General features: G+C 37.3%; 1 protein-coding gene across 1 annotated transcript in view; it reads left to right on the forward strand.

Annotated features, from left to right (window-relative positions):
- The window catches only part of Cps1 (carbamoyl-phosphate synthase 1, mitochondrial), a 109,486-nt gene that overhangs the window by 88,001 nt on the left and 6,820 nt on the right, over positions 1 to 14,665 (forward strand). The window contains exons 30-34 of the mRNA XM_013029099.1: positions 927 to 1,034; positions 2,849 to 2,938; positions 4,561 to 4,731; positions 7,295 to 7,369; positions 9,987 to 10,085. Coding sequence (XP_012884553.1) covers positions 927 to 1,034; positions 2,849 to 2,938; positions 4,561 to 4,731; positions 7,295 to 7,369; positions 9,987 to 10,085 — 543 coding nt within the window. The remainder of the gene's footprint in view (positions 1 to 926; positions 1,035 to 2,848; positions 2,939 to 4,560; positions 4,732 to 7,294; positions 7,370 to 9,986; positions 10,086 to 14,665) is intronic.

Raw genomic sequence — 14,665 nt, forward strand, 5'->3', positions numbered from 1 at the left:
TTCTTTTCTATCTTTTTTCTTTCTTTTATTTTTCTGTGGTACAGGGAATGGAACACAATGGCCAGGCTGCAGTGACTGAGCTACCCCCAACTCCCTGAGTTCTTCTAAGTCTTAGGGTTTTATGGGGGAAAGGGCATCTCAGATGTTCTAAGCTTTGTTTTCCTAGAACTCTCATCCCTAACCTCTTCTTTCAGATCACCAATTTCACCTTTCTTTCTGTCACCATTTAAAATATGAAAGACAGGAAACACAAAGCCTGGGCCAGCTTTGAACTGTGGTCCTCAGATCTCAGCCTCCTGTGTAGCTAGAATTACAGGCGTGAGCCACTGGCGCCCAGCTCCACATGATGTTTTGATTCATTATAAAACACACCACCACCTCCCAGGCTGAGAGTTCAAGCCCCATGACCAACAAAAACAAAACAATAAAACCCCAAACAATCAAACAAAAAAAACCCTAACAAAACCATTTACCCTTTTGCCTCTTTCTAGTCTCTAACTTATTTAATAATATTTGGATCAGATCTTCCATTCTTCTTTCTAGTCTACCTAAGTAATCCCATTGGCATAGACATTCTTTTCTTCTGTTCCTTTTGCCAAATGTTACTGTTTCCTATCTTGTTCTCAAAAGTCAAGTGTGAGTTGGTTTAGTTTTCTTCCTTTCCCGTTATTTATACTCATAGTGATCAGTGGAAGAGATGGAAATACTGAGATAGTAAGAGATAATCATAAGAGATAATGAACTCTTCTTGACCATTTTTAGAGCTCACTTTTCACTGCAGAGTTGGGAGGACAGCGCATGCTTCTCTTTTGTCCTGCTCCTGCCAGGAGCTTAGGAAAGGACTTGGTCAATGCTCAGAATCAAAGTGGGAAGTGAAGGAGTAGCTTCAGTGCCTGAAAACTCTTTCTCAAATCTTTTCGTGGCAGGTCATCTCCCATGCCATCTCTGAACATGTTGAAGATGCTGGAGTCCACTCTGGAGATGCTACTCTGATGTTGCCCACACAGACCATCAGCCAAGGAGCCATTGAAAAGGTGATTTATGAATGAACATGGAAAGAGAACAGCAAAGATGAAAATCAGTTTAAAAAATCACTTTTTTTTTTTAAACTGAGGTAGTGATGCAGGAAATGCTCCAGGTTAAATTTAGTGAGAGAAAGTTCCTGGTCCTAGTCAGCTTAGCCATTTAAAGATGATTTCTTTCTTTCACTGCACTTTAGAGCCTGTTTGATTGTATACTAGTGTGGTGGTTCTTAAACTTCAGTCAGTTTCTGGCATATCCAGGAAGCTTGTTAAAATAAGATGGCTGAGCTCCAACCCTAGGGTCTGAATTCATAGTTCTTAGGAGCCCTGAAGTTTCAGTGTTATCAAATCTCCTTCTAATGTTGTGGCTGCTGGTCTGGGAACCACAATTTGAGTGGATAGAATGGATGTCATGTAAGTCATCCATACTTTTGGGCAGCAGTATACACAGCGATGTGTCTTAGTGCCATCTAGCAGGCATGCAGCTGTGATTTGGAAAAGTATTGGAGCCTTAGCCTCACCTAAAACCAAGACTTCCTGATATGTAGGTTTTTTTTTTTTTTATTGTTGTTGAGAACCACTTCTTCAAAGGACTTTCCCAGCGATAGGACTCTGCTCCAGTATTCAATTCACATGGTGGATGAACACCTAAGGTGCGTCTATCACCTTAGGTCTCTCTTGAGTATATCTATCTCACTGGCCTTCGGTATGCTTACATGAGCTCAGCTTTTTTTGGCCAGTCATAGGGCTTGAACTCTGGGCCTGGATGCTGTCCCTGAGCTCTTCAGCTCAAGGCTAGCACTCTACCACTTGAGCCAAAGCACTACTTCTGGCTTTTTCTGTTGATGTGGTGCTGAGGAATCGAACCTAGGGTCTCATGCATGCAAGCCAGGGCTCAGTGGTAGCTCAGCTTTTTTAGTGAATTTTTCAGATAATCCTACTATCAGAATCCCATGCTGCCCTTATCGGGCTCCTGTTAATGTGCTGATGCTTTGTTATTGGAGCAGTATGAAAGAAAGTCCTTAGATTTCAAATATTCTTCAGTTTCTCATGTCAGAATAGAAGACATTGGAAAACTCAGAATTTAAAAATTCTCTAAGAGCTCTAGGTACAATAGACTATACATCCTTTTATACCCTATTAAATTGAGGGCCTACTCCTGTAACTGTAATGAGTGATCTGAACTTGTTTCCTATATTCAGTGCTCTGTCTTGATATAGGGACCTTCTGGCTCCAATTAGATATAGAAATCCCCCCCGCCACATGTTGCATGAAAATGTGTGGTACCTCCCTGCAGGCAAACACCATTTCCTCCATAATATCTACTCTTGTAGACATTAGGGCAACAGAAAAGCAACATAAAAGAGATGTCCCTGGTCTCTTTGCAGTACCTTGTAATTTCAAGGCCTGCACCTCAGGAGAAAGATCATTAGATTGATAGAGAGTTTGGACTATAGTTCCTGGTGCTGAAGCAGATTAACAGGATGTCATTTAAGCCTCAGTCTAATACCAGACTAGATAATTGTGGAGACAGGTTATTTTCCAGACAGATAATCCTGTAAAATTGCTTGTTTTTTTTTTTTTGTTTTTCTGTTGTGATTAGTACCTATTACATTGTATTATATATACAATACTAACCAACTAGTCCCCTTATTATTAGCATCATTATTATTGTAGTAGTTGTAGATAAAGAACTCTATAAAGAGAAATTAAGACAATTTCAAGTTAAGATGTTATACCTCTGCTGTTTTTTTTAAATCTGTGTTGCATTCTTTTTCTTTCTATGCTGCATTCTTTAGCCCTATGTCCTTGTTGTTTTGCTCTAGGTGAAGGATGCTACACGAAAGATTGCCAAGGCTTTTGCCATCTCTGGCCCGTTCAATGTTCAGTTTCTTGTCAAAGGAAATGATGTCTTGGTAAGAAGTAAAGTGTGCTTGAGAGGACATTGCTACTGTGTTTGGTCACGTTGGCTTGTGTCCCTTGGTGATCATTGAGAACACTAGCCACAGAGCCATTGAGACCCAAGAAGCTGCTAGGTCTGAGAGTAGGCTGTTGTACAACACGTAATGGCTGTCTTGTTTGAAGTCACAGGCTCTTAGTGGTACTGGTATGCCAATCACAGCTATGTAAAACATTTCATCCACACTACATATACTGTGGATGGAATACATAGAATTTAATGAATACGCAGTATTCCATCCTTGGTACAGTACAGATAGCTACAATCTGTTCAAGTGCATGTTTAGAGTATTCATAAACTGCTTTACTGAAGTTCTACTTACTCTTTACCTAGACAAGAAAGTTGTGTTGAATACCATTTGCAAAAAAGTAAACAAATACAATTTAAAACAGACTGCGTTATTCATATTCATTTTTTGCTTTTTTATGTAACTAATAAAAAATTCATCCATTCCTCACCAACTGTGAAGACATGAGATTATGTAGGTGTAAAAAACAGTCTCTTCTCTTAAAGGTCTTGTAACTTAGTTAACACTGGGAAGAAAGTGAAATTGAAGTTAAGTATAAAGTACAATATAATAGCTGCTAGTGATAGTGAGGTGAATGGGGAGGTGTGCCAGAAGATGATATTTGCAGTGTGTGTAACACACATTTGTGCAAACACGTAGTTGAATATCATATGCCTGGCCTAGGTTAATATGTGATTCAAATGCTTCAAGGAATATTTTTGTGGTATGATCTGGAATTGTGACAAATAAAAATGCATGGACTAGATGGGTACCAGTGGCTCATGCCTATAATCCTAGCTGTTCAGGAGGCTGAGATCTGAGAATAACAGTTCAAACCCAGGCCAGCACCAAAGTCTATGAGATTCATATCTCCAACTAATCACAGATCAAGACAGAAGTGGTGCTGTGGATCAAGTTTTAGGGTGATAGCCTTGAGCAAAAGCGCTCAGGGATAATGCCAAGGCTCAGATTCAAGCCCCAGCACCAGTGCCATATGCCCCCCACCCAAAAAAAAAATCAGCACAAACAAAGTACATTGATTGAAAGGATATTACACATACATGTAAGGTCATCTACAGGATGAGAAAACCACCTACATTCGGGGGCAGTGAGTAGTTCAGTTTCGTGAGATCATTTTTTTAGATAAGTAATGAAAGGGAAATTGGAAAAGTAGAACTGGGGCCAGGAAAATGTTACATGATGTAATGTATAGGTTCATTGCAGCAAGCAGAGAGAATGCCTTCCGAGGAGACTTTAATCTTCTGCCAATGTAAATCCAAGAAGTCTTTTTAGAAGGGGCGTGGCCCTACATTAAGCTAAACTATTACCAGTATATGTGAATTGTTGAAAGAGAATGGGGAAAAGTTGGCGTTCAAAGATACTTCCCTAAAAGGAAACCATTAGAAAAAGAAAGGACAGGATGGGGGTGAGGGGTAGGGTGGGGTGGCGAGAGGTATCTTGCCGGTCTCTTGTCTCTTGTTCAAAAGCTGAAAGCTACGTTGTGAAGCAAATATCATCAATATTGTTATGGGCTTTCATCATGTCTGTGCTTATTTAAATTTTGTTTTCAGGTGATTGAATGTAACTTGAGAGCTTCTAGATCCTTCCCATTTGTTTCTAAGACCCTCGGGGTAGACTTTATTGATGTGGCCACGAAGGTCATGATTGGAGAGAACATTGAAGAGCAACGTCTTCCCACATTGGATCGACCCATAATTCCTGCTGACTATGTAGCAATTAAGGTAATTAAAAACATAATCTGAGTCATTTTTTATGAGCTTCAGTGAAATTTAGGAAGAATTTTCCATTAAAAAAATCTTGTGATGTTTATGAATCTTCTAACTAAAGTACTAGACAGGGGGTTTTTGCTTCCTTTCAATAATGCAATAGAGTTGCACTCCAGGTAACTGAATTGTGATTGTACATTTGCAGAATTAAAAACATCTAAAATTGCAAGACTTCAAAACCAACTACTCAAGTGAATTCTAAGCTATATTTATACAGCTGACACATGGTGGTTCTGGTTCAGCTGCTAAACAGAAAATCTAGACATATTTTTGCTAGGATAAGGCTTGAATCCTGCCACTTTTGAGTTGTGCCAAGTCTTGAGGAATGCATGAGTCATATATAAAAGTGGGTTCCTTGAGGCGTTGCTTCGACCACCGTTGCTTAGTTTGTATTTTCTGTAGTGGCACATTTTTGACTTTGGGAAATTGAGATCATGGTTATTGTTTACAATGTGCTGGTAAGAGCAAGGAATTAAAATTATATTTTAATATTGCCTTAATAATGCTGCCATTATATTCTTCTAGCTGATTCAATATGATTATGTCCAAATTGCTCATAATTATGACTTCTACTGCTTCACTGAATAGGAATGAGAATTAGTGACATATATAAATATATCTGAATTGCTTAGATGAAGCACATAATGAAATTAATTATTGTTGTGCAATATTTTTTGTGTGTTAGCCCTGAGGCTTGAACTCAGTGCCTGAATGCTCTCTCTGGGCTGTTTTTGCTCCAGGCTAGGACTCTACCACTTGAGCAACAGTTCCACTTCTGACTTTTTGGTGTTTAATTGGAAATAATGTCACAGACATTATTGCCTGGGCTGGATTTGAACTACATTCCTCAGATCTCAGGCTCCTGAGATTAGCTAGGATTACAGGCCTGAGTTACTGTTGCCTGGCTGTATAATGTATTTGTGTGACATTGACATATTTTGGATGCCTTCATAAGGTGTCTGTTCCTGTATGTTAGCAACTTCAACCATAATTGTGGTACAGTTAAAGTTCTGACATCTGACTTTTAGAGTAGAAGCTTTAAGTTGAAACTATGAGCAAAAAGATATGTCTTAATTTGCTTATTTTGATATTTAGGATTTTATAGTGTGATGAAATGAAATGTCACTTTTCAGGGAAGGGGATGATATTTTATTCCTAGAGACTATAACCAAGCATCAGTTGCTAGAGCTTTTAGTGATTTATACACACATGTCCTCATACACACCAAACACAATACACATACGTATTTGTTTGTGTAAATAGGTAAGAGGCTCTAGAATGTTTTTCTGGAATACTATATATCAATTTTAAATTCATCTTGTTATTCGTATATTTAGGAATACATACTTTTTTCTTTTTAACTTAATTTTATTGTCAAGATGATGTTACATATGTAAGATAGTGAATATATTTCTTGTCAAACTTGTTACCCCTTCTCTCATTTTTCTCCCATTTTGCTTCCCAATATGCCCCCCAATTGTGCAATTCCTTTCCAGCATATTGTCTTATGTTGCTGCTGCATTACTTCTTATATTTTTAAAACTATACACACACATATATGTGTGGACTACATATATGTAGTCCAACTGAAAATAATATTGATGGATAGATACTTCCAAAATGCATTGTATCTTCCTGGCTTCTTGCTCCTAATTACCATTGTTATACAAGTCTTGAATTTTATCACAGTGTCTGTTCATTGTCAATCATAGTAGCCCTGTGTGGCAGATGGAAATCAGTAGATGGAGTGATAGGGAAGTTTGCATGCAGAAATATTTAATAATTTGATGGAGAAGACCCCCAGTGATATTACCTGAGGCTGGAATTCTCATGATGGTTAAGAGAAATGCCAGAAGCAATGGAGGAATTGTCTAGACCAGATAGATGGTCATAAGTAAGAAGCAAGGACTTGGTTCATAGTGAACCACACTGATAAAAATAATTCAAAGGGAAAATCTCCTGTGTTCTAGTTCATATGAAAGTTCAGGGAAAAAATGTTTCCAGCAGAATGTTTTTCAAAGCTCTTAAGAGGTGTCAACAACAGTTTAATGTCTCAGAAGTAAGCTTACAGACAGCCATTTCTGGCAAGGTGCCTTGTTGTAAGTTCAAATGAATAGAACAAGAAGACAAATGTTCCAGAAGCCTATCAAGGAAAAAAAATGTGTTTGAACTCTGTTTTTTGGGGGGAGACCAATGCCCAGTAGACGTTGTTTGAAATCCTTCCAGTAAGAATATGTGCAGGCCAGATTAGAAACACTGGTCTAGACTGGTCAAAGGGGACCTATTTGCAGAAGTAATTTGTGATTATTTAACCCAGCTTTCTGGCCAAGAGCTCAACAGATTCTTGGAATGGTATTTTAAAGCCATCTTTCAAGTCATATGCTTAGACCAAAGAGATTTTTTTTCATGTCTACCATACCCTAAATAAATACTATGAGAGATGATTCACTAAAGTATTTATCCGGTCTTTTACTTTCATTCCTCCTCTTAAACTTTTCCTCCCTGTTTTGTCTGACAGGCTCCAATGTTTTCCTGGCCCAGGTTGCGGGATGCTGACCCTATTTTGAGATGTGAGATGGCTTCCACTGGAGAGGTAAGTAGCTAATGATCTGGGAATATTCTCATTCCATCTATTTGTGGTTTTATATGTGCATGAGAAGAATATGAACTTCTGCTTTCAGAGTAAGCCTGAAAGGATTTAAAAATTTTGAATTAAAGAAAACACTTTTACATTTTTGGAAATAATCTAAATTCACGCTTACATTTCAACCTGGATATATAATACATGTGTTCATCAACCATCTCCACATTGCCCTCAGAGAACAACTTTCAGATATTTCTCTAGACATCTAAGTACATATGTCCAGTGTATATGTGTATGTATATCTATGTATATACTGAGCTCAAGACCTATACGATGTGGAATCTGCAGATAAATGCAAAATCCCAGGGCCCCTTTTTGCTTAAAGTTATTAAACCATCATTGTATATACCAATATTTGTGTAAAATAAATTCCAAACACCATGCCTGAGATTATATACAATCAAGTTGATCGTTGGTAGTAGTTGTGGAGTTGTGAGGGAGGAGGCATGGACTACATTTAAAGCAACTTTACTCTCTTGACGGTTAGCTGAAAACCATAATGGACTTGGCCACTGGATGTCCTTCTTTACTTGTATTGGAACTGTGTCAATGGATAGTTTCTTTAAGAATGTGAGATGTGTTTTCACATAGAGAGCTGTCAGATTCTGGAAAGTTCTGTACATGTCAGTGTCAGGACATTTTATGAATCACCTAGCCCCTGACAGACGTACTAGATACAACCTTCAGATCCACATCAGTACCCATTGGAGTGACAGCATCACACTGGGAGGCATCATTGTTTCTCTTGGTATTAAGGAGAATCTGAAAGAGGCAAAAATTTAATTGCAACAAATATGTGATGTTTCATATGGTTGCTAGGTTACAAGCACGATCGGTGATGAGAAGCCAGCTGAGACGAGGAGGCAGGCAGTGAGGAATAAATGACTATCTTGTTTAGAGTTGTTCTTTTAGAAATGGGTTGCTTAGCCCTTTTGATCCTTGTTTTAATTTAGTAGGCAAAAAAACTCTGGCTTTGTTTGTTTCTCTTATGGTGGGAATGAAACTCAGGGCCTTATATATACCAAGAAAGTCCATTTAGCTATGCCCCGTCCCCGAAATACCTTTAACATGAGGGTATACCCTAAGTTTCCAGTCAATTGAAGGTCATCTGATCCAAAGGCTGTTTTCAGCTGCTCCAGTGTTTGGATTAGGGAGAGATCTGTTTTCCTTCATGCTGATTTCTATGGTGTGGCAAGTTTGGTTGTAGTGATTCTTTCTTTCCTGCCTCGTTATGTGTATTGAAACTCGTGCTCATATGTTTTCTGAAAGTGTAAAAGAAGGCAATTCTTCTATTATTAGAAAGAACATTTTTCCAAGGGTCATCAGTGTGATGTGTCAGTGTCTTTTGGATAACTGAAATCAGAATGATAATTTTAGCTTCAAAATTTCAGTTATGGCTCAGAGAGAGGTTGTCAGTATTGAAAGAGCTTATTTAAGTCTGCAGCTTAAATCTAGTTAAGAGGTATTTGACTTTCTAGTCATAATCTTTACTGGAATATTTGACCACACTTGGTGATTTCACAGGAAGTTGCTAAAACCACTGTGTTTCTTTGTGTCTGCTGGTAGACTAGGTTGGCACAATTCCTTTCAGTAGGACGTAAGACCTACTAACTTAAGCTGACATGACTCCAGTTAGTTGGCCAGTATTTGACTGATGAAAGAGTTCACTGCAGAGTGAAAAGCAACATGTACTTGTGGTCACCTGAAGGTTATAGTCATGAGAACTTTCTTTGCTCAGTGAGAGAAAAGTCATTTGCTACAAGAGTGAATTCAACCATCAGTGTTATTTACTGTAATGCTCGCTCTGGACCCATGCCAAATGGCGATGTGCATGGCAGCATCAACTCCCATCGAGTTAAATTATACCATTTGTCCTCTGGTTATGGTGGCTGTATTGTAGCATTGTCTCCTCAGACAGATGAAAGCTCTGCATATCCTAACATTATATGCTAGTTTGGATTCATTTCTTACATATAAATGTGGTTTTCAAAAGACTTGTTACTTGTTAATTTGGTTTGGTCTATAAAATGACAAAAATTGAAAGCTCTTCTGAGATGTTCATATCGTTGGTAAATTTCTCAATGATTTTTTCACAATGTCTATGCAATGATTGTTAACTGATTAGCAACTAGTCATGTCTACTAGTGACCTGTAAATTTATGTATGGCTGCATAGCATATAGGTGGCCTATACTGTTATTTAAGCGTTGGGTCATATTAACATTTGGAAATTCAACACATTCTTGACTAGGAGCTGTGATTTGTATTCATGTAATGCAGTAGAATCCCCTATGTTGCTCCACTGAATGCTGTTGGATAGAGGAAGAATTGCTTATTCATTCATTATGCTTAATTAAAAACATAAGATACATCTGCTCTGGCCAGTCAATTGGTCTCTGAATTCAGATTGCCTGGTCTATCAGTAATATCTATAAAAGCGATAGAAGAAGTCTCAGAATAACTAGGCACTTGTTGCATTTTGTGTTTTGTAGTTTTTATTGTTTTTTGTTGTGTGTTGGTGGTTAACTTTAGTTCACTATTTTTTTCTTTCATTTATTCCTAAACAGGTGGCTTGCTTTGGTGAAGGTATTCATACAGCCTTCCTAAAGGCAATGCTTTCTACAGGATTTAAGATACCACAGAAAGGCATTCTTATTGGAATCCAGGTAAGTTGTATAAAATTTTCCCCCATTCCCAGGGGCACACACTGTGAGTGGCTGAAATGGTCATTGTATGGAAAAGGTGAGATTGCTTGAGAAGTAGCACTTAATCAGGGTTCTTCAGAGTATCTAAAAAAATGAATCTTTCTCAATTCCTTGATTAGGGTTTTTCTATATATTTGTTGTCCATCTTTCTCTTTAGTCCCTGAATATGTTTCATGAACATGAGTTTCAATGAGGCTGCATCTCATTGTGTCTTTTCCTGCCTTTTCTCTGTATGCCTTTGGTAACACATACATATTTATAGCATCTACTCTTCCACTAGTAAGTACTGCCTGTAAGTCTTCATCCTTAATCTTGCCATTTTACAGTGATCTACTTGATTGATTATTTGGTGTCTTAAACTCCATATTTGTCAAAGTGAAGATGAGAGATTCCACGTTGAATATCTAATTAAAATCAGTGAGTTGATGGACCTATGAAATATCCAGGAGAATATTGTGATGTTCTTGTTTGTTATTATTAGGAGAGTGAGGCAATTATAAGTCAGTATCTTCGTGCAATAGATGGGCATTGTTTGCTTATAAACATAACTTAAATCTAAGTCTTAGTGTAATTTGTTGGATGGAAAACATGTATTACCCCTTAGGATGGTTATTGAAAGAGTCAACAAACATTATGTTTATAAAATTCCTGTAAACAATACTTCCCACTATTCATTCAATTTTATTTGAGATGAGTAATTTTCTATTCCTATAAAAAATGAAGAAATTTATATAATATTCCTGCTGTGCCTTTAATAAGTGCAAACCCTGCATGGTTACCCCAAAATCAATAAAGATATAATTAGAACTTACCAGGTATCCTCAAGCCAGTGGGTGATTATTATAAATGCCATGCCATTAGGGTATTTTAGCGTTAGCAAATTAGACTCTGGAGACTGGACAAGTGTAGCGGCTTTGGAGAAGTTTCTGCAAAGAGTAACTTGGGATTTTTCTTTATAAAGGTATTGGAAGGGCAATGGTGAATAGTTAGAGCAGAAGCTAACAAGATGACTTGCAATTGGGAAGCTTAATGGCAGTTTAGAGACAAATCACATCATATGAACGACTCATCACGTTATAAATGGGTATTAAGTATTATTAAGTCCCCAGTATGAGAATATTTGTCCACCTTCCAGTTATGGCTTAAAGTTTAATGTGAGCCCTGGGGGCATTCAGAGGAGATCATGCCCTTCACCCTCATCTTCACAACAATCATAATAGTGCTAACATTTTAAAATACCAGCTGAAGAAGTCAGTGATGTATAAAATTGTGCCTTGTTTAGTTTCAGTGCTGCAGGGAAATGTGAAACAAAAGTTAATTTGATCCCTATGAAGCATTGGTGTGTATTGGCATAAGTGAACAGCATATTGCTTTATAGGAAAAAGTGGGTTTTGTAGGTAAATAAAATGTAGCTTAAAGCAGCACTGGTTTGTCTATTGAAAGTTTACCTTTCAATGCATTTGCTTTTTAAGGAGATCAAGGCTCCAACAGCCACATGAGTTGTTGCAAAGAACATTCTGTGAATGTATGAGTGAAAACTGTTAGGGACTTAGAAATACACGTTTTGGATATAATTTTTTGAGTATTAATAGAACTAATGGTTATACTATTTAATGAAGTGTTTAATATTTAATAAAATATTTAATATAATTTTAGTGAAATACAACTGGGGAAACTGATGAGCAAGATAGCAAACCTCTACAGATTATCAGGTTCTAGCAATGCTGTCTCATTTTGAATAGAACAAATCTCTTTATGACTACAAGAGGGATTTTCATTCATAGTGATTTTTTTTAAAAGTGCTTAATCTGATGACTTAAACTGAATAAAACACATGACAGAATATACTAAGTTGAGAGATAATAGCTATGCAAGTCATTAGACTTTTTTTTTTTAGCTAGAATGGGATCAAATTTAACCATAACTTTTTATCTAGATTTCCTGGCTAATGGAGATAATGCCACATAGCTTCTGTATTTAAGGACACATTTTACTATTTTAACAATATTTTATTTAATTTTTCACTTGGCCAGAACTAATATGGGCTCTTTCAAATACATAAAATCAACTGGAAAAGGACATAGAATATAGAGCTGCTATATATAGCAAGTACATTGGAAAGCAACTGGTTGAGGGCCAGTTATGGAAGACAGGTTTTTTTTTTTTTTTTTTTTTTAATTTTCCGGAGTACCAAATTCAGAACCTTGCATGTGTTAGGCAAACTTTCTGCGCTTTCCACTTAGCTAAATCCCTATTCCTTGTAAGGAAGTTATAAAAACAAATGTCTGTATATGCATTTTGATTTCTTAAGGCTATCATTCATTGTTGTATGGACTTCATTCACAGAAAAACACTGGTTGCCATCTTTGTTGTAGTTAATTTGCTTTATTATTCTTTCATGTATCAATGGAGAGAATAGCCAGTAATTATCCCTTTTGAAATAATGTTTGCCTTATTTTGTGTCCACATCCTGATCCAAATGCATGCTAAAAGTAGAAAGGTTTAATAAATATACCATAACTCATTATTTTCCCACAACAAGTTGCAAGATAAAATGAAAGGATCATAGCAATATGGAGTAGAAGAGAAAGGACTCTGAGCCTGGGAATATTTTTTTCATAGACATTTTCTATGGTTTTTATGTAGTCAGGTATCAGAAACTTCTCAATGTTTTAGAAAATAAATTGTGTGTACTTGCGTGTATGGAAGCAGGTAGGCGCACACAGTACGTAGCATTCTTCTTAACTTTTTAATGTCTCTAATTGCTTCCCTTTTCCTTTACACAGACTGCTTCTGTCCTTCTAAAGTAAAATCTCATAGGTGAAACTTCCCAGCAAGTTTGAAATATGTATAAGATGTATATTTTGCAACTAGGATTTAGGAGGGGTGAAAAAAGAATCAAGATGCAGATTTTTGTCAAAGGTTTCTTGTCAATGATAGCATGTTCTGTGTCTCTAGCAAGAGCGATTCCAAATCCCAAGGCATTTGTAATATAAGAACAGTGTAATGAAGGTTTATGTGCTAACACAATCATCCTTGATTTTCCTGCAATAGTTCCAGGCACCTTTCATCCCATCGTGATTTATTTTTAGCAGCTATGAGTAGGCAGTCTTGCCTTGTTTTGAGGTTTTCTAGAACACTCTTTAACAATGAGTGATTTACTCTAGAGTAGATCAAGAGCACTCACTGTGTTTTTCTCCTTGATTGGGCTATTCAGTGAGGCTTGGAAAGTGGCATGCACCAACCTGACATCTGCTCCAACATCTCTCAGAAACACAAAGCAAGCATTTTTATTTGAAAAGACAACTCCGAGTGACATGAATAACCTTTTATTTTCAAAAAGGCATCATTAGGAACAACCAGGCCATTGTCAATCCACGCATCCCTGTAGAATCCATGGGCATGACTTAATAGTAACTAGGCTGTCTTTTCTGCAGCTCGAAGTTGGATTAATGTGAAAATGATCATTGGAGGAAATACATCTATGTATTTCTCTCTTAAAAGGACTTTCTTCCTTATAAACATTTCCAAGAAAATAAATCATCTTGTACTTTTCACCTTTAGTAACAAATGGTTTCTTGCACCGGTATTTTCAATCAGCTTTGAAATCTGAGCCTACTCCGATGCAAGCTGACAGCTGTAATTTCCTTCTATAGAGAGGCTGTTTTATGTGTCACAAGTGTTCAATACGTGTTTGATAGAAGTTTATAATGTGTGTGTGGAAGCCAACACCCCAGACCAGAAGGCAGAGTGGTTCCCTAGCTGGGAGCTGCCAATACTGTCATGTTGGATATTTATCTTTTCCACGTGGGAGACAGTACTGAAACAGCTCCATAATGAGGTTCTGCCTGGTGTCTGCAGGTCTCAGAGGATTTGCTGACTTATTTTACTTTAAAATGGCAAAGGGGAAAAAAATTGCATTGTAGTACTCCTCCCTCAACATTTTTCATGGCGACTTTGGCTAAGGGTTAATACATCTTCACCTCAAAGTGTAAAATGAGTGAAAAGTAGTCCATCTTGCCTTGCTTCATTCTGATTTCTAAACTGAAGCATGTACCAGCATCTCTTGGGGAGTTTCTGATGGCTGGAAATCACATCTGGACTGCTGATCCCAACCCTGGGAGTGGAGTCCACATTGTTCTGTTTATTAATAACTTCGGGGTGATTCTGAGCGTGTTGATGTAGGGACCACAATTTAGGAACCACTTTATTTGTGGAATGATATTTTGCAAACCTGGCTAAGAGTTATCTCATTATCATCATCACCATATTTTAAGTGACAGAGGAAAGTTTAAGAAGTTGAGAGTTTAAAGTTGGTAGCAGCAGAACACATATTTTGTTGAGCCTTCTGATCTGCTTTGGTGCACACTTCAGTCTATTCTGTGTTTAGCAGATCAATATGTAGTATTCTGTATCCTGAGGAATTTACTTTTGCACACTTTTTTGATTGTGCATTTGCCTTATATCATGGTATCTTAAACTCTGAAGAAAACCTTAAATATTATCTGTTTTTGCCTCTTAGCAATATCAACCTTTTGCAC

Source organism: Dipodomys ordii, unplaced genomic scaffold (assembly GCF_000151885.1).
Source record: "Dipodomys ordii isolate 6190 unplaced genomic scaffold, Dord_2.0 Scaffold1, whole genome shotgun sequence".
In the NCBI taxonomy this organism is placed as follows: Eukaryota; Metazoa; Chordata; class Mammalia; order Rodentia; family Heteromyidae; genus Dipodomys; species Dipodomys ordii.